The following is a 21,547-nucleotide window of genomic DNA, read 5'->3' on the forward strand; positions in this document are numbered from 1 at the left end:
TGCCATATGTTCACAACTAGGTAAGATTAATCTGCTGAAAATGAGTTGAAAATGTAACTATAACATTTACATTGTAGCCCAGGGAAGTAATAATTTTATTCAACTTGGAATACCTAAATGCAATATCAGTTTGTATGGCAAAAGTTAAGGATAATTTGGGAATAATGTCAGCAAGATGGTGGAATAGGAAGCACTAGGACCTCATTCTGCTGTGGAGACACTGACTTAAGAGCAATATATAGACCATATTGCCTTTGTGAGAATTCCAGAAACAATTTAAATGGTTGTAGTCACCCAGGCATACACAAAGCCAAGAAGAGCTGCATTGAAGCCGGTAACAAGGTTCATTGCATTTGCTCACCTTCACCCTGGCACAACAGGGTGTGATCAGGACAAAATTCCCAAGTCTTAGCTTCTCCCTTGGGGGAAAAAAAGATGAGTGGAACCTGCATCTAGTGTTCTGGTTTTGCAAGGGCTGCTTGAGAGACTGGTTTCTATCTCTCTTGACTTGGGGTGCTGAAGGAAGCAGTAGTGTACTTTAGATGCGAGATTAGAGGCTGCCAAGAACAAGGCAAAGTCTGTGATTTGTTATAGCAACAGAGAGACTGCAGTACTGCATAAAGAAACCAGGGTGAGCAAGATATTAGGTTTTTGAGAACAGGGGCAAACCTCTTTCACTTGGAAATTATACACATAATCCCAGAGAAGATACATCCCCAGGAAGGATTTGAGAGGCTCGTTGAATTGCTAGCCTGTCTGGAGAAGGTCTTTCCTTATAAAAAGTCAGTCTGTAAAGACTGGGAGAAGTGGCTGTTTTTCCAAATATTCAGATCTCAACAAGTGATCAAAAGGCATAAAAAGAAACAAGGAAAAATTGGCCTCTTAAAGGAACAAAATGAATCTCCAGAAACTAATCCTAAAGAAATAGAGAACTATGAATTATCTGATAAAGAATTCAAAGTAACTCTAAAAGATAGCTAAAAGAGGACACAGACAAGTGAATAAAATCAGGAAAACAGTGCATGAACAAAATGAATATATCAACAAAGAGCTGTAAACTATAAAAAACAAAAAAAATTCTAGAGATGAAGAATAAAATGACTGAATTGAAAAATGTGCAGGGGTTCAACAGCAAACTTGATCAAGTGAAAGAATTGGTACATTTGAAGATGGATCATTTGAAATTTGAGTCAAAGGGACAAAAAGAAAAAGAATGAAGAAAAGTGAAGAAAGCTTAAGGGATTTATGGTACACCATCAAACAGATCAATATATGTATTATACAAGTCCCAGAAGGGAGCAGTGAGCTTATTTGGAATAATCATGGCTGAACACTTCCCAAATTTGAGGAAGGAAATGGAATACAAATTGAAGACACTTAATGAACTCCAACTAGAGTAATTCCAGAGATCCACACCAAGACACATAATCACACTGTAAAGATAAAGGCAGAATAAAGGCAGAATCTTGAAAAAGGCAAGAGAAAAGTGACTTCTCAAGGAGCTCCTAATAAGCTTATCAGCAGAATTCTCACCAACCTTGTAGGCCAGAGGGAGTTGGATGATATATTCAATTTGTTGAAAGAAATACAACTGCCAACCAAGAATACTATATTCATCAAAACTGTTCTTCACAAATGAAGGTGAAATTAAGACTTTCCTAGAAAAACAACAACTGAGGGAATTAATCACTACTAGACTTATTCTACAAAAAATGCTAAAGGGAGTCATTTAAACTGAAGCAAAAGGATTTTAAACAGCAATTAATCATATGAAAATAAAAAGTACTCTGGTAAAGGGAAACATAAAAAGAAATACAGAATCCTGTAGTATTTTGTTGGTTCATAAATCATCAAACAATTTTTTTAATGTTTATTTTTGAGAGAGAGAGCAAGAGCATGAGCAGGGGAGGGGCAGAGAGAGAGGGAGACACAGAATCCGAAGCAGGTTCCAGACTGTGAGCAGTCAGCACAGAGCCTGTGTGTGGCTCAAACTCATGGACCATGAGATTATGACCTGGGCCGAAGTTGGACATTTAACTGACTCAGCTACCCAGGCACCCCAATCATTTTTAATTCTAGTATGAAATTGGAAAGACAGAGCATAAGAAATAACTATAAATCTATGTTAATGGATATACAATATAAATAGATATAATTTGTGATATGAGTAAAATAAAGTGGGAGGTTGGAAATGTAAAGGAATAAAGTTTTTGTATGCAGTTGAAGTTTTTATTAGTTTAAGTGAGATTACTATAATTAGAAGTTTTATTTAATCCCCACAGTAACCACATGAGATGTGCAAAAGGAAATGAGAAAGGAATCAAAACATGTCACCAAAAAAAAAAATCAACAAAACACAAAAGAAGGCAGTAAGAGAGGAAAAGAAGGACAAAATACTGCAAGAATTTATAGACAACAGTTAACAAAATGGCAGTAGAAGTTTTTTTTTCTGTCAGTGATTACTTCAAATGTAAATGGTTAAACTCCCTAATCAAAAGACTTAGATTGGCTCAGTGGATTAAAACAAAACAAAAACAAGGTCCAACTGTATACTGTCTACAAGAGACTTCAGATCTAAAGACACATATGCACTAAAAGGATGGAAAAAGATATTCCATGTAAATAGTAACCAAAAGTGCAAGAAGACATAAATTTATCAAACAAAATAGACTTTAAATCAAAAAGTGTCATAAGAGATGAAGAAGGACGTTATATAATGATAAAAGGGTCAGTTCACCTAACATTAGAGCTCCCAAATGTATGAAGCAAACATTGTTGAAGGGACACAATAATAGGAGACTTCAGTACTCCACTTTGAGTAATGGATAGGAAAACCAGCCAGAAGGTCAATATATGAAACAGAGGACTTGGACAACACCAATTGAACAGACATATAGAGAATACTTCATCCAATAATAGCAGAATACACATTCTTCTCAAGCACACATAGATCGTTCTCCAGGATAGACTGTATGTAGGCCACAATAAGTCTTAACAAATTTAAAAAGATTGAAATCATGCTAAGTGTCTTTTCAGAACACAGTGGAATGAAACTAGAAATCAACAGCAGAAGAAAAACTGGAAAATCCACAAATACATGAAAATTAAACAGTATACTGTTAGTTAGCCAATGGGTGAAGGGAAAAATCACAAGAGTGATTAGAAATACCTTGAGAAAATGAAGGTGAAAATGCAGCATACCAAAATATGTGGGATATAGTAAAAACAGTACAAAGAAGAACATTTATGGTGGTAAACACATTAAACAAGAAGGAAGATCGCAAGTCAACAACCTAACTTTACACCTCAAGGAACTAGAAGACTGAACTAAATCAAAAGTTAGCAGAAAAAAAGGAAAATAATAAAGATTAGAATAGCAATAAATAAATAAATAAATAAATAAATAAATAAATAAATAAATAGAAAAACAATAGAAAATTTCAAAGAAACTAAAGCAATTGATTTTTGAAAAGATTTAAAAAATTGACAAACTCTTAGCTAGATTAACTAGGAAAAAAAGATTCAAATAAACAAACTCAGAAGTGTAAAGGAGACATTATGACATGCCACAGAAATAAATGTATTACAGGAGACTACTATGAACAAGTATACTCCAACAACTGGATAACATAGAGTAAGTGGATAAGTTCCTAAAAACAGACAAAATACCAACTGAATCATAAATTCTGTACATACCTATAACTAGTAAGAAGACTGAAACAGTAACTTCCTAACTAGAAAAGCCCAGGATCAGATGGCTTCACTGGAAAATACTACCAAACATTTATAGAAGTAACAACAATTCTACTCAAAACTTTCCAGAAAATTAAAGAGGAAAGAACACTTTCAGACTTATGTGAGGCCAGCATTGCCTGATACCAAAGCCAGACAAAGTTAACTACAAGAAAAGTAAAGACCAGTATATCTGGTTTCTGCAGATGCAGAAATTCTCATCAGAATGTTAGCAGCCTAGATTCAGCAGGACCAAGTGGGATTTATTCCTGGGATGCAAGAATTGGGTCAACATATGAAAACAAAGAATGTGATATACCACATTAAAAGAATGAAGGACAAAACCCACATGATCACCTCAGTTGTTGCAGAAAAATGCATTTGACCAAATTCAGCACCCTTTAATGATAAAAACATTCAACAAACTAACAATAAATAGAAGGAAACTACCTCATGATAATAAAAACTATATATGACAAACCGCAAAACATTGCTGAAAGATATTGAGGTGACTGCTTCAGATACACAGACATCAATGCAAAAGCCATCAGAAATAGGAAAAAAAAACAAGCATGACATTATCAGGAACACAATAATTTTCTAATAACTGACATAAAAGAAGTGGAAATGTACAAGTTACCTGAAAATTCTAAATAATTACTTGAAGGAAGCTCAGCATGATTCAAGAGAACAATAAACAAACTCAGGAAAACAATGTATGAACAAAATGAGAAATCATAAGACATAAATACATTTTGGAGCTTAAGCATATAAGTGAATGAAATGAAAAATTCAGTAGAGAGCTTCAACAACAGGCTCAATCAGGTAGAAGAAAGAATCTATGCGTGTGAAGACAGGTCTCTTGATATTATTCAATCAGTGGGAAAAAAGAAATTAAATTGAAAAAGAGCAAAGAAAGTGTATGTGAATTATGGGACAACGTCAATTGAAACAATATTCACATTATGGGAGTCCCAGAAGGAGAAAGAGCAAAAGACAGGGAAAACTTATTTGAAGAAATAATGGCTAAAAACTTTCCAAAACTAGGGAGAGATACAGTCATCCAGGAACATGAAGCTCAAGTGTCCCCAAAATGATTTAATCCAAAGAGATCACATTGTAGTCAAGCTCTCAAAAAAATCAAAGAATTCTAAAAGCAGCAAGAGAAAAAAGACTCACCACCTACAAGGGAATCCTGATACAGCTGTCAGCAGACTTCTCAGCAGAAGGCCCAGCAGGCCTTCCATGTGCTCAAAGAAAAACACAATCAACCAAGAATACTTCAGAACTGTCAATCACAAACTTTAGAAATGAAGGAGAGATAAAGTCTTTCCCAAGCAAATAAAAGCTGGGGTAATTTATCATCATTAGATCTGCCTTATAAGAAATGCTAAAGGGAGTTCTTCAAGCTGAAAGGATGTGAATTAGTAACATGAAAATATATGGAAGTATAAAATTCACTGTTAAAGGTAAATATATAAATATATAGTTAATTTTCTGAATATTGCAATAGTGAACTCTAGCACATAGGTTAAAAGACAAAAGTGTTACCTATCAATGATGTAAATGACTTACATTCTCCACTAAAAGACATAGGGTGGCTCAATGAATTACAAAAAAAAAAAAAAAAAAAAAAAAGATCCAAGTATATGGTGCCTATAAGAACACTCATAGACCAAAACTAAAAGGATGGAAAAATATTCTATGCAAATAGAAACCAAAAGAAGCTGGAGTAGCTATACTGATATTAGACAAAATAGACTTTAAGTGAAAAGCTGCAGCAAGAGATAAGATAAAGGGATCAATTCACTGAGAGGTTGTAACAATAGTAAATTTTTAGGCATCCAATAGGGGCACCTGGGTGGCTCAGTTGGTTGAGCTTCAGATGTTGGGTCAGGTCATGATCTTGCACTTGATGAGTTTGAGCCCTGTGTCAGGCTCTGTGCTCACAGCTCAGAGCCTGGAGCCTGCTTTGTACTCTGTGTCTCCCTCTCTCTCTGCCCCTCCCCAGCTCATGCTGTGTCTTTCTCTGTCTCAAAAATAAACATAAACATTAAGAAATATATATATAGACATCCAGTATTGGAACACCTAGATACATTAAATAGTTTATAGATCTGAAGACAAAAGTAGATAGCAATGCAATAATAGAGGATTTCAATACCTTGCTTTCAACAATGGATAAATCATCCACATAGAAATATAATATGGAAATAATGGATTTGAATTACACTTAGACCAAATGGACCCAATAGACATGTACAGAATACAGAGCATTTCAACCACCAACAACAGAATATACATTCTTCTCAAGAATGGAACATGGAACATTCTTCAGGATAGATCATATGTTAGGCCACAAACAACTGTTAACAAATTTAATAAGAGTGAAATCTTATCAAGTATTTGACCACATGATATGGTATAAAAGTGAATAATAGGAAAGCTGGAAAATTCATAAATATGTAAACCGCACACTTCTGAAAAAACAGTGGGTCAAAAGAAGAAATCGAAAGGGAAATTTAAAAAAAATCTTGAGATGAACGAAAATGGAAACAAACATACCAAAAATTATTGCATCTAGCAAAAACATTTCTAAGAGGAAGATTTATAGCGGTAAATACTTATATTAAGAAAAGAGAAAGATCTCAAACAACCTAATTTTACATTTCAAGGAAGTAGAAAATGAACAAAGCAGAAGAAAATAATAAAGATTAGAGCAGAAATAAATGAAATAGAGACTAGAAAGATGATGGAAAAGATAAAAGAAACTGAGTTGGTTTTTTGAATAGAAATACAAAATTGACAAACCTTTAGCTGCACTTACCAGGAAAAAAAAAGATGACTGGAATAAGTGAGGGAGGAAACAGCATAACTGATACCGCAGAAATACAAAGGATCATAAGACTACTATGAACAATTTTATGCCAAAAAATTAGATAACTTAGAAGAAATGGATAGATGCATAGAAATGTAATTTACCAAGATTTAATCATGAAGTAATAGAAAAATGGAACAGACCAACAATGAGGAAGGGATTAGATGATGATGATGACAATAATAAATAATAATAAATCCCAACATATAAATGTCCAGGATGAGATGGCTTCACAGGTGAATTCTACCAAACATGTAAAGAATTGTTACCAATCCTTCTCAAACTCTTACAGAAAATTGAAGAGGAAAGAACACTTTCGAACTCCTTTTATGAGGCCAGCATTACCAACATACCATGATCCAAGACAAGAACATTAAGAGAAAAGAAAATTACAGGTCAATATCCATAATGGACATAGGTGCAGAATCTTCACCAAAATACTAGTGCCAAATTCTAGAACACATTAACAGGATCATACACGAGGATTTAATGATGTTCCTCCCTGGGATACAAGCATCATTCAGCGTATGTAAATCATTAACATAATGAAGGATAAATATATCATCATCTCCATAGGTGCAGAAAAAGCATTTGGCAGTTCTTTTGTGATAAAAAAAAAAAAAATCTGAACAAATTAGGTTTAGATGGGATGTTTCTCAGTATAATAATGTATTGAAAAGCCCACAGCTAACCTCATACTTCGTGGTGAAACACTGAAAGCTTTTCCTCCAAGATCAGGAACAAGACAAGGATGCCCACTCTTATCACTGTGTTCTGTTTAACGTAGTACTGGAAGTCATAGAGCAATTAGGCAAGAAAGAGAAATAAAAGGCATCCAAATCAGAAAGAAAAAGTAAAATTGTCTCTGCAGATGACATGCTCTTATATGCAGAATACCCTAAAGACTCCACCAAAAAACTGTTTGAACTAATAAAATAAGCAAGTAAAGTTGCAGATACAAAATTAGCATGCAGAAATCATTTGTGTTTCTATATACTAACAAATTATCTGAAAGAGAAATAAGAAAGCAATCCCATTTGTAGTACCATTAAAAACAATAAAATACTTAGGAATAAATTTAACCAAGGAGGTGAAAGACATGTACACTGAAAACTGTAAGACATTGATGAAAGGGATTAATGAAGATCCAGCAATTGCACTAATAGATATTTACCCCAAGAATACAAAAATACAAATTCAAAGGGATACATGTACCCTGAATGTTTATAGCAGCAGCATCTACAATACCCAAATTATGGAAACGACCCAAAGGTTCTTTGACAGATGAATGGATAAAGAAAATGTGGTATATTTATATACAATGGAATATTACTCAGCCATAAAAAAGAATGAAATCTTGCAAAAAAGGACGTAGATGGAGCTAGAGAGGTTTATGCTAAGCGAAATAAGTCAGTCAGAAAAAGACAAATACCATATAATTCCATTCATATGTGGAATTTAAGAAACAAAACAAATGATCATAGGGGAACAAAAGAGAAAGAGAGGTAAACCAAACACACTTTTAGCTATAGAGAACAAACACATGGTTACCAGAGGAGAAGTGGGGGGGAGGGTGGGGTGGGAATGGGTTAAATAGGTATTGAGGATTAAGGAGTGTACTTGTAATTGAGCACCATGTGTTATATGTTAAGTGTTGAATTACTAAATTGTACACCTGAAACATACAGTATAATGAAACTAACAATACACTGTATGTTAACTAACTGAAATTTAAATAAAAAATTTTTAAAAACAGATTGAAGAAGACACAACTAATTGGAAAGGTACCTCATGTTCTTGGATTGGAAGGATAGATATTTTTAAAGTTCATACTTTGTAAAGCAATTTATAGATCCAGTGCAATCCCTAGCAAAATTCCAATGGCATTATTTTTACAGAAATAGTAAAACCATTCTGAAATTTGTGTGGAACCATAAGAGACCCTAAATACCAAAAACAATCTTGAGAATGAAGAATAAATCTGGAAGCATCACACTTCCTAAATTACAATTTATGATACAAAGGTATAGGAATCAAAACAGTGTGGCACTGGCATAAAATCAGGCACATAGACCAGTGGAACAGTATAGAGAGCTCAAACATAAACCCATGCATACGTGGTTAACTAATATTTGACAAGGGCACCAAGAACATACAGTGGGAAAATGGTAGTCTCTTCAATCAGTGGTGTTAGGAAAACTGGATATGCACATGTAAAAGAATGAAACTGGACTCCTGTCTTACATCAGTCACAGAAATTGTCTTGAAATGTGTCAGAGACATATGAAATCATAAGAAAAAGAGACTTACCTGACACTGTAAAACTCCTAAAAGAAAACATAGGGGGAAAATCCTTGACTTTGTTTTTTAGCAGTGTTAGCTTGGATAAGACACCAACTTCACAGGCAAAGAAAGCTAAAATAAACATAAACACATCAAACTAAAGAGCTTCTACACAGTAAAGGAAATATTCAGTAAACCAAAATGGCAACCTATAGAATGGGAAAAAATATTTGCAAACTGTATATGTCATAAGGGGTTAATATCTAAAATATAAAGAACTCACACAGCTAATAGGGGAAAAGCAAACAGTCCAATTAGAAAATTGGCAGAGGAATTTAAGAGACACATTTCCAAAGAAGATATACAAACAGGTATGTCAACAGATGTATGAAGAAGAGTTCACGGTCACTAATCATCAGGCATACCAAAACCACAATGAGATATCACCTCACACCTATTATGGTAGCTATTTTCAAACAATGAGGTAACAAATGTTGATAAGGATGTGGGGAAAAAGGAACTCTGATGTACTCTTGGTTGGAATGTAAACTGGCATATCCAAAATGGAAAACAGTATGACGGGTCTTCAAAAGATTAAAAACAGAACTGTCAGATGATCCAGAAACCCACTCCTGGGTATATATCTGAAGGAATTGAAATCAGTGCATTGAAGGGATAACTGCACACCCATGTTCATTGTAGCATTATTCACAATAACCAAGACATGGAAGCAACCCAAATGCCCATCAACAGATGAATGTTAAAAAAAAAAAAAAAAAAAAGGTGTGGTACATATATAAACTGGACTATTATTCAGCAGTGCGAAAAGAGGATATCCTGCCATTTGCAACAACACGGATAAACCTTGAGCACATTATGCTAAGTGCGATAAGTCAGAGAAAGACAAGTACTATATGATTATCGCTAATTTGTGGAATCTAGAAAGTCAAACCTATAAAAAAAAAAATAGCCAGTGAAATGGTGATTACCACCAGGGAATAGGATGTGTGAGGGGTAAGATTCATAATGTTTAAGGCACAAACTTGTAACAAGTAGTAAATAAGCCAGAGAGATATAAAAATAAATAAATAAAAATAAAAGGGAAATACTGAACAAAACATATTTGAACAAAAGAGCTTTCTTATACTTTAAGTTTTTCCTGAGTTTTGTTTTGTTTTGTGTACCTAGAGAGGTTGGTGATATGGAAGGAATATATATTTAAAAAAAAATAGTCATGTGGGATTAGTTGAAAATAAAGAACTATTGAAGAAGGGGAACCAGTCCTGGTATTTTATGAATCTTCTAACCTAGGTAAGAAAAAGCCACCAGAGCAAAAAAAATTAACAGCTTTCTTTTATAATCCAAAATTTTAGTTACGAATAATTATCTATCCACCCTCCAACCTGGGTAATTTGAAAAAGTCACTTGGTTCTTCCAGTTTTTGAAATAAAGAGTCTAATTTTAGCTTCTCTTCAGTCCTCAAAATTCCTTTTCTTCTCCTTGTTTCTTAGATTTTTATGCTGCACTGCCCCATTCTGGCTAGAAGAGAAGTTAGCACTCAGCTCAGATACTTCCCAGATCTCATCTTGCCTTTGGGGCAGGTAGATATCATGTTGCTTTCTTAGACTTTCATTTCTGTTGTAAGTTGAGAACTGACATCACCTCCAGATGGGGTGTGTAAGGGTATAGTGGTACCCCAGGTGGTTCTGCAGTCGCTGTGTCCTTCTGTGCTGGTAGAAGACAGACCTAGACTCTGGGATGCACATCTATACATGACTGATGATGACTGCCTTTTTTACTCCCATTTTTGTCATGACAGGAAAGGTCTTGCATGAGGAGCATGTTGAACTCTTGATGGAGGAGTTTGCATTCCTGAAAAAAGAAGTGGTGGGAAAAGACCTGCTAAAAGGGTCTCTCCTCTTTACAGGTCAGTTTGAGGTGGGATCACAGGTCATGTGTAACTGGTGAGGCCAGAAAGCTAACTAGGTTCTTTCCTAGTTCTCTAGGATGTTAATTTGGATTCATTTTTTCTAAAGACTGTCTGACTGAAGGCCAATTTAATATAATCTTCCCATGCTTCCACAAACAATAAAAATAGCCATGTTTTTTTCTTTCCTCAAATGAGATTTAAGTGCTTGGTGGACCTTAGGTAAAAGTATGTTAGAAATCTTAAGCTTACAAATGCTTCTGTCCCAACCTCTTAGATAGAATGTTCCTCATTAAATCTTAACAAATTGGAGACTATTTTTCCACAGGAGGTTGAACATGGACTCAGGTTCTTGGAGAGGAGAATATTTTTGTTCTCTTTGCAGAGTAAACAATATTCATAGCCCCTTTCTTCCTCCAACACGTTACAAGGACATGGGCAGCCCCCAGAATATTTGGTCTACACTATATTTGATTATTTGCTCTATGTTGGTCATTATTTGAGGAGCTCCATTAGCAATAGGATATGAGCATCCTGGAGCCTCCTGCTCTTTGGATGGCCTTCTTATCTGGCTATATCCTAGAGTATTTGGAACCTTTCCTGAGGGCTTTCCTTATAGAAGCAAAACCTTGACATGGTCAGGCATTGCTAAGTGGTAAAACCATTTATCTCCTAATGAATTTTCAGAAAATAACAGTGAAATCCCTTTTTAAAATCCACCTTCATCTTTTAAAATAATGATAGAGTTGTAACAATAATAACCATGAACCTGTACAAGGAACTGTGCCACGTATGTGAATGTATTAATTAGTTCATGTTAATTCATATATGATAATCCTATAAAGTGAGTATTTATACCCCCATTATACACACAGAGAAAAGGAAGCTCAGAGAGGTGAATAGCTTCACAAAGTTGTCAAAAACAGCTTTGTGGCAGAGCCAGATTGGAGCTCAGGCCTCTGACTTCATGGCTCAAACATTTGATGGCTGCTCTGTCCTCTCCAAAAAGCCCAAGAGCAGACAGTAACCAGCTGAGAGGGAGAAACCTTTCTTTTGTAACTTTGATATTTAGGTCCTAGTGACTTCAAACCATGTTGTCTATGAAACTTATAATTTTTTTTGCTTTTATTAATAGCTTGTTCTCTTTTTTAAAACATAGTCATAATATGAATTCCTTTCAAGTTAGTATCAAATTTGTAAGGAATTAGTTTATAAACAACGTAACAGGTTATGTAGCCTTTTAAGTTTGGGTTATGTTTAAAATTGGGGCTGGAGAGAGTTGGGAGCAATATCTTAACCACACGTATTTCTCACACAGATATTTTTTATAATGTACTTTTGTGTAGGAGATTATGAAGACTAAGGAAACACTTAACACTGTATCAGTTTTTTTTTATATTGACATAGTTTATAGGTATTGCTGTTTTCTTCATAGCTATCATGCTGCCTTCACCCTATTGTCATTTACCCTATTGTTAGTTATATGGTATTTATAGGAATATAGGCTTGGGGGCCTAAAATACCTTGATTCTTTTTCTTTTATAAGACTTCTTTAAATCACTAACTGAAGAGGGTATGTATGTATGTGTGTGTATGTTTACTATATGTAAACCACATGTGCATAGTAGAAGCCTGAAATATTTTTATTATCCTATGGGCTAGATGGACTGCTGTTTCCAATAAGATGTTTTATTTTCCTAAGAAAATTGAATCAAGTAAACAAGAAAAAAGAGAAATGCTTCTATGAAGTTTTCATTCAGGCACCTAAATATTAGTAGTCATCTTGCATATCATGCTGTAAGGCAAGGTTGCTTTGTCTTGAGGACCTAGCCACACACCTGCCCACTTGCACCCTCAGCTCTCCAGCTATCAGTCCTTACTTCCCACTTCCCATGGTATTTGTGATTCCCCACAGCTGGCCCATTGGAAGAAGAGCGGTTTGGCTTCCCTGCGTTCAGTGGCATTTCTCGCCTGACCTGGCTGGTCTCCCTCTTTGGGGAACTTTCTCTTATATCCGCCACTTTGGAAGAGCGAAAGGAAGATCAACATATGAAAATGACTGTGTGCTTAGAGACAGAGAACAAACGGTAGGTTGTGAGAAACTGTGAGGAGGAAACTTGAGGACATTGTCATATGTTCACAAAGGTGAGTCTAGACAGAGCCCAGAGGGCCTAGACCCCCAACCCCAACTCCAGAAGGACTGTCTGCTTTTGTAGACACAGTAGGTGCTGGGGTTTCACTTAATGTTGCCTTATTCATCCTCACAGCAGCCTTGGAAGGTAAATAAGACGAACATGATCCCCTTTGCCAAGAAGTACATAGAGGCTTACAGAATTTGAGCAAGTTGCCTAAGCCACACAAGTGAGCAAGATCAGATGAAGTAACAGAAATCCAGTTTACCCCTGAGACCTGAATTTTTTCCAACATTTTATTATGAATGTTTCAGACATATGGTAAAGTTGGAAGAATTTTGCAGTGAACACCCATACAACTACTACCTAGATCTTGCCATTGAGATTTTATCCTGCTTGCTTATCACGTGTCCAAATATCCATCCCTCATTGTGACTACAATTTAAGGTTCTGTTTCTCAGCTTTATCTTATACTGTCATACTATTCCCAAAGTGTTCTGATTCTTTATTTTTTATACCAAGTCTTTTAAAACAAAAGCATATTCATAATTCTCCATGAAAAGCACTTGGGCTCTATAAGATATTTAAAATAACAAGTGTTTTGGAGTGTTTCTAAATGTGCTTCCAGCTGGTGGGGCTCTTGGTAGTAAAAGAAACAGACCATTGGGTATTTACAAAAAGAGAAAAGTATTTGGGTTCCTGAATGAAGCCTGATCTTTGTCCATTTTGAGGAGTTTCCTCTTTGCTGGGGAAAGGCAGAGGTCACAGATGAAGGAAGATAAAGCATGCGGAACCTGCAAGTGCTGCGTTTGGAGTAAGAGCACTAGCGGACCCTGACATTGTAAGTGTAAGAATCGCAGCTATGGTCTGACCATCCCCACAGACAGGTGCTGTCCCCAGTAGCCAGAGTTAAACATAGCTCAGGGTGCTTCTGGAGCACAGAAAAGGGGAATGTGGAGAGGTCAGGTCATGCTTCTCAGAGGAAAGTGTGCTCTTCTCAGTCCTTGACAGGAAATAAGATGTGAGGGAAGCAGGGACTAACTCATTATTGCAAAGGCGGGGCAGGCATCAGATGAGAGGTTGGGACAGATGGCAAACAACATATTATAATAAGTCGTTAATTACATATAATACTTTCTACTTCACAGATTGTACTTTTACTGTGACACCACCACAATAGCATAGGTGAAGCTGTATATTTATTAGTCATGTCCACTGATTAGGAAATTGAAACAGAGGAAACATCCTTGATGTTTGGCATTTCCTCAGACTTTAAGACTCCATGTTCTATGGAAGGATATGAGAAATTTTCTTAGGTAGATCAGAACCTTTGGAATATCTCAAATTTCTTTTTATTCCCTTTTAAAAAAAAATATTATTTATTTTATTATTTATTTTATTTGAGAGAGAGGGATAGAGAGCGCGAGCAGGGTAGAGGGGCAGAGGGAGAGAGAGAAGATCCCAAGCAGGCTCCATACTCTGCCTGGAGCCTGATGTGGGGTTCAATCCCACAACTTTGGGATCATGACCTGAGCTGAAATCAAGAGTCAGATGCTCAACTGATAGAGCCACCCAGGTGCCCCTGTCTCAAATTTATTTGTATCCAACGTTAAAGCAGTGAATAAACAGCATTAATGTTCATCTTTGTTATCAAATTCTGGAATGTTTTAAAGCGTGTACCATGTGCTTTTAAAACTAGCCATGAGCTGAAACTAATACAGTGTTAATGTCACCTACCTCAGTTAAGTAAAACAAAACTAGCCATGGAGATTAATGTTTTAGAAGTGAGACCAACTTTTTGATGATAGAGTTTGTAATAATTTATTTTTAAAAATTGGAGTCATAATCAAAAATTTTTAAATGATAGATTGAACACCTTAGTTTTACTAGTTTACTAATCTAACTACTGTCTTTTAGACTCTGTCTGACCTGAATATGAATTTTTTATGTATGGGCTATCATTGATTTATACATGAATCATTTTATCATTTTAATGACTTCCAGAATAGATGACTTGGTGAAATGTAGCTCTTCAAAGCAAGTAAGTCCCTGCTTGGTTTACATGCCGCTTAGTATAGTGTCCTCTGTGACAGAGAAAGGCCATCTTATCCTGTAAATGCAGTTATGGCTTCTGACTGTGCTTGGGAAGAATGCTTGGGATCTGTGGGCTTCTTTTCTCTCTCTCCCCCAAAACTTGACTCAGTCTGCAGGCCTGAGTTTCAGCTTTCAACTATAAGTAGATGTCTTTCTAGGGTTGTTAACTGCACATTAGGAGCCTGTGCCAGTTGTTTCCAGACACAATTTTTTAAGTTATAGCTACCTTCAAACAATAGAGTAGAATAGAACAGAACCATAACTGGGAATAGGGAAGGGGGGGGGGTTGGGAGGTGGTGGGAAGCATGATTTTGAGAGGTCACAATAAAGGACTAGCCAGACAGGGATCATTACTTGAATTCCTGTTGTGGAAGTGCTGGTGTTAGAGACTGTTTACTGAGTGCTTACTGTGTGCCAGGCACAGGCCTAGCCCTTTAACAAGGATTTTCTCATAGAATCTTTATGCGAACTCTCTAAGTGGGAATTATTATGATCACCTGGGAAACTGAGGTTCAGCACTGTTAAGAAACTTGCTAAAGGCACAGAACTAAGTGTTGTGTGAGAATCACACTTAGGCAGCCTGTCTCCTGTCCCCAGATTGTGACACCTTCTCCCCAAAACTGCATGGGAAGGGCACAAGAAAGGAAGGTCTTAGAAACCACATCAGGTCTCGTCTTTCCCTTGTTGCAGTCTTCACCTGCCAATGACGTAGGTGTCATTGTCTTAGAGCCCAAGGTCATCCGGATAACCCTAGTGCAGCTTAATTCTCAGGCCCGTGTTTTTTCCATCTTACCAACAGTTTTCACACTTTGTAAAAATAAACAATACTTTTTTAATCCAAATGTCATGTGGATAGTCAATGTATAGAAGAGTTACATGTTTCAGCTCTCCTGTCAAAGACAGCTGGTAGGAGTGTGGTCCCTGCCTGCTCATCCTTAAGAGCCTGGGAAGAGCAGTTAGAAATCACCACCTCCACCGGGTTTGCAGATGCAGGCTGAAACTCGGGATATGGATGTGGTTAAACACCTCCCTGTGGAAGGGGAGACCTAAGAAGCTTTTTGTTGGTAGTCTATGCCCAAGTTGACAAATGCAAATATTTGCAAATGAAAGTTCTCGCAGAGAGAAAGAGCGGAGGAGCGGTCTGTGAATTTAAAACTTGTGTTTTGGGTTGGGATGTCTGGAGCTAAGTGTTGTCCAAGCCCAGAACGTGTGTGGACAAGGTCCCATCCTCAGCCCTACTCTATTCAGTTGATAGTAAAGTGCCAACAGTCAGTATGCACACACCGGATAATGTATGGAAGTGTTTAATCACTATATTGTACGCCTGAAACTAATATATTGTACACTGTTAAGTAACTGGAATTAAAATAAAAACTTTTTTAAAAAGTTACAGATAAGACAGTCACAAGAAAAAACAAACTGATGTTCACACAAAATCATTGAGTGAATTCCCTTGCCTGATGGCAAAATTAAATGAAGGACTGTTTGGCCCTGAAGTTGGAAACAATCACCCAAGGCCTTTGGGAGGCTGGTAGAGGTCAAGATGCCACCTGAGCCACTACATTGAGCAGCAGCTTCAGGGAAGATAGGTACAATATGCAGACCTGTTACCAGGTTCTCACGGGCTAGCAAACATCCACCTGCACTCTCTTGTAATCTCTAACATTTATGATTCTTTTGTCTTTGCAGTCCGCTCACATGGATTGAAGAGAAAGGACCTGGTCTAAAACGAAACAGACATTTAAGCTTCCATTTTAAATCTGGGTCCCTGGAGAATATGCCAAATGTAGGAGTCAATAAGAATATTTTCCTGAAAGATCAAAACATATTTGTCCAGAAACTCTTGGGCCAGTTCTCTGAAAAGGAACTGGCTGCTGAAAAGAAACGCATCCTGCACTGCCTGTGGCTTGCAGAAGAAATCCAGAAATACTGCTACTCAAAGAAGGAAGAGAAGGAAACATGCGGCACATCTAAGATGGGACCATAGTTTGCTTTTTATGAAGAGTTGACCTCTATCTCTATTCTTACAATTAAACATATCTTGGGCAAACAGGATTTGCTTACTGTCCCGAGCTATGTTGGGAGTGATATTTGGGAGTTGGGACACATGTAATAGGGATGAGAGAACTAACCTTGGTAGAGCTGAGCCAAGTGCTTCGTATGCCTGATTTAATTTACTCTTCCCAACAGCCCTATCAGATGGGTATTACCAGGTTTGTTTTCATTAGCATATTGGAAAATTTTATTTGAAGTCACCCAGATAGTAAATACGAGAACCAGCCTTTAAATCTTACTCATGCACTGAACCACTGCAAAATAGCCTCTTCCCTGCTTTAAGGAGTTATGTTTCACCCAACAAACTGTCACTGGGCGAGTATGCTAGGTGCTAAGGATTCTAAAAATGAATAAGACATAGCCGCTTTCCTCGCTAACTTTGTCGAAAGCAAACCAGTCATACAAACTGGTCACTGTAATGTAATAGGTCCAGTAAAAGAGATATGCCCCTGGTCATCCGGAGGAAGGTTTGGGGAAAACCTACAAACCAAATCTTCATAACTAGGTTAGTTGTGTACAGGTGAGAGGAGGGCTTTTCTTGGCAGAGTGCTGACATGAGCAAAGAGAAGGAAGTGAGAAACAAGCTGGCGAGTACCCTGGGAACAGTGTTGCTAGAGCATTGTGTCTGGAGGAGGGAGTCCGAGAGATTAAATCTGTGGGGTCCCTATAAGCCAGATCAAGGAGCTAGGGTCTTATTTCTTAGGCACTGAAGGCTCTTATTTAACAGGGGAGTGGCATGGTCAGTTTTCTAGTTTAGAAATGAAAACTTCCAGGAGGAAATGAGACTTGAGACCAAGGAGGAGGCATCCCGTTAAGAGCCAACAAATGTGTTCATACTTGCAGCCCTTGGCTTATCTAGACTCACTGCTTCTGTTGAGACACAGCTGACTTGAGGCAGAGCTGATTCCCAGGAACCTTCCCTTTCATTTCATTGGTTGTCCTGTTGCATTTTCTTTGAAGCTTGTGTTAGATTTCTTGCCTTTGTGAATGTCTCCCTCTTGCTTTTTGCCTACTACCTTCCCATTGTGAGGTTTAGGAGCTGGGAAGTCATTGGTGTCAGCACTCTATTTTCTACCTCGATTTCCATGATTCTGTCACCATATACCTCAAGGTAGAAACCAAAACTCCTTAAGGTTGTTCTTTTATTTGCCATATAAAACAGTTTAATAAATATTGGTCAGTTGGTTCTCTTGTTTTATTATTCACATCAAATATCCTTTGTGGCCAGGAAATATTGTATCTATTTTTGTGTGTTGTACAGCATCTAGCATGAAGCAAATATGTGATTAGAATGTAGTGCAATGGCATCTCCCATTTGGGCCTGATAACTCTGCTATTTCAAAAATATTGGCCGTATTTGGTATTAGAGGTGGGGGTGGGTGTCAAAACCAGAGCTGGATAGTAAAGTGGTATAAACTGGTTTTATTTAATTAAGACTTGTGATAGATGAAAACAGATCTCAGTATAGAACCAGGCTCAATTCCAAATTGTATTTTCAGTGGATGGAAGATTACTAAGAGGAAACATGGGGAGGGAATTCTGTCTAAACCAACTTGATAAGGTTCTTGCTGAAGGCAGGCCAGTGTACTCAAATATCAGGGCTGGGGGACAAGGGATTTGATCAGATATTGAGGGTAGGGATTCTCATGGAACTGACTTAAGAGTTTTGCTAAATTGGGTGATGCAAAGACAGACGTGGAAATCCAAAGTTTGAGGCCTAGTTTGAGAAGAGGGTTCAGAGGAGCCTGACTAAAAGTTTGGTCAAAGTCTTTGTCATGGGTTATGTGATTACTAATTGATGACTACTCATCTTAAGCTTGTTTTGTGTGTGGTCAAGAGATTAAAATGAAAACATCCATTAGTTTTACTAATTGGTAAGAATTGCAGAAGGAGAAGGAAAAGATGGGAGAAAATAGAATCTGGAGAGATGGAGCAGGAGTCCTTCCTCTGCTATTTACAACTGCCCTCATCATCCTTTGGGGCTACTGGAGCCATTCTGGCCCCAGCCAACTGCAGCATTTCCCAAATACTCCTTCCTCTGAAACCCCACCCCCACCCCCACCCCCAATCATCACTGTCTTCCAGAGCTTCACTGAAGTAAAGCCACAAGTATCCCCTGCCATTTGTTTACCCAAAATATGGTGACCTTTGTTTTTTCCCTTGACTTTCATGGAAGGCTTAGTGAGAAAAGAGGGATTTGAGGTCTGAGATTTCAGAACAAATTAGGCTTTTTGTCCAACTAGAAGAAAAAAGCCCTTTATCCCACTGTACTAATGCTTTGGGTTAGAGGGTCTTCTGGAAGGAAAGTAACATAGTAGTGCCCTTGATCCCTCTCTGCTCCTCACCCACTTCTGTGGTAGGAGCAACCTGCCTTTAGTGATAAAGCTGAAAAAGAAACTAAGCAGCAAAGCCCAATCTCCCTCTAGGTGCACCTGAATTCTCCATTTGTCCATGTGGTAGGTGACAGGGGTAGGCTCTTCCTCTGTAGTGGGGTGGCTTGAAGCTTTGAAAGAAAGTTACTCTAAGAGCAGAGTAGCAAACCTATTTGGCTTTGGATCCCAGCTACATTTCCCAATCTTTGTCATAATAAAGCTGGTACTTTTTTTAAAAACTTAGTCTCTCTCCTATGTTTATAGCTGAATTGGTCCCCAGAATTGGGAAGGAGAAAAAGGAATGCACCTTGCTGGCACCTTAAATCCTAACAATAGATTCTCTCCTTAGGGTTTACTGCCTGAAGGAATCAAGTGGAAAAAAAAAAAAAAAAGAGGGCGGGGAGGAAACATTTTAGTCAATGGCTCTACCGTTCCTCAAGAGAGGGCTTCTGTTTGGGAAATTCCTTGCCAAGCCAGTCCATAAGTAGTGGTGGTGTTGGAGATGGAGGGGGATTGACTGTAATAAAAGGAGAAGCTTTGGGAACCTAGGTTGATGGGTTGAAGGGGAAAAAAATAGACACTCCTTTCTGCAAAAGTAATTAATAGGATTTAATGGGAAAGAAGGGAATAAGAGGTCTAGGATAATGAAACCCTTGATACTCAAAATGTGGTGTGCTGACCAGTAGCCTTGGCTTTGGCATGGCCTAAAAACTTGTTAGAAATGCAAATTCTGAGGCCCACCTTAGACCTACTGAACCAGAATCTGCATTTTAGATTGCATGGTGATTCCTGTGCATATCAAAGTTTCTTGGAGCTTGTGGACTAGTAAGGAAGAAAAGTGTTACTCATAATAAATGTTAAAGCACAGCTATGAATAATGCTAAAGGAGGATTTTAAAATCTTGTTCTAGGGAGAGTTTTTCTAGTCAAGAATTTAGGAAAACCTTCCCTAAAGAATGCATTGAAACCTGAACGTTGAGAAAGACTTTTGGCAGGTGTAGGCAGACAAGGATGTGGAGAACATTTCAGGTGGAAGGAATAACACATGCAAAACCCTTATGTCCAGCTATGCCTGAGGCCAGCAATACCCCTGGATGTTACAGGTGTGGGCACCTTAAATTCCCTCTTGTTAATTCCATTTGGCTTTTCTAAACCTACCTTTTTTTTTTTTTTTTTTTTTTTTTTTAAGTTGTGAAATGAGAATGGGCTACTAACATTGGAGAGTCTCTTTTACTGACTTCAAAAAAGTATATTACTATTTATTAAACAAGCAATATCCGGGCCTGATGCTAAGAGGCTTACATACCTTACTCCATTTACTTTTTATAATTCCTATAAAAGGCCATATGCAGTAAGCACTTTTCCTTCATCTTTTTTTTTAACACATGAGGCTCAGAATTTAAGCTGCATGGCTGAGTTCCTTTACCTAAGTCAATGCAAAGTGCAGCCTACATGCTAGGTCCTGTGGCCCAGTCCCTATTTGTGTAGTTTTATGGGTAACACAGCATGCTCATTTATTTATGTATTGTGTATTAATGCTATCATGCTACAAAGGCAGAGTTGAGTAGTTGTGACAGAGACCGTATGGCCCACAAAGCCTAAAATATTTATAGTCTGGCCCCTTAGAGAAAACATTTGCCAGTCCCTGTTCTAGGTGGGAGCTCAGGTCTCTCTGAGGAAAGGACTAGGGTACAGCAGTCCAATTCTGTGGGAACCTGGAATTATGAATAATTCCCCTTTGCTTAGACAACAGCTACAGAAGAAAAGGCTTCAATGTTTTTCCATAGAGAGTTATGTTACCAGTGGGTCTCTCCAGAGTTGCATACTATCATAAATGCTCAATTGGCCTTGGCTCTCTATCAGTGACTCACTGTGTTCCGAGATACTGTAGAAATGCTCTACATTTGTTGGAAGTCTTTGAGAGCCTAGAGGCTTCGGGAATTGGGTTGGTGAGGATTTGGGATAGGGAAGGATATGTCAGAGCACTGTACACTGAGTCTAGAGTCCAAGCACAATATCAGTCCTTGTTGGACACCCAGAGTCTTCATTTGGAATCAAAGGAGTCATTGTCCTGG

General features: G+C 37.5%; 1 protein-coding gene across 7 annotated transcripts in view; it reads left to right on the forward strand.

The window, feature by feature from the left end:
• Positions 1-18,284, forward strand: part of BLVRA (biliverdin reductase A) — a 59,568-nt gene extending 41,284 nt beyond the window's left edge. For all 7 annotated transcript variants that reach the window (XM_058725509.1, XM_058725505.1, XM_058725510.1 and 4 more), the window contains 3 exons: positions 10,713-10,820; positions 12,736-12,907; positions 16,736-18,284. In XM_058725509.1, the coding sequence (XP_058581492.1) occupies positions 10,713-10,820; positions 12,736-12,907; positions 16,736-17,033 (578 nt within the window). In that variant the 3' untranslated portion in view covers positions 17,034-18,284. The remainder of the gene's footprint in view (positions 1-10,712; positions 10,821-12,735; positions 12,908-16,735) is intronic.
• The last annotated feature ends 3,263 nt before the right edge of the window (positions 18,285-21,547 follow it).

Source organism: Neofelis nebulosa, chromosome 4 (assembly GCF_028018385.1).
Source record: "Neofelis nebulosa isolate mNeoNeb1 chromosome 4, mNeoNeb1.pri, whole genome shotgun sequence".
In the NCBI taxonomy this organism is placed as follows: domain Eukaryota; kingdom Metazoa; phylum Chordata; class Mammalia; order Carnivora; family Felidae; genus Neofelis; species Neofelis nebulosa.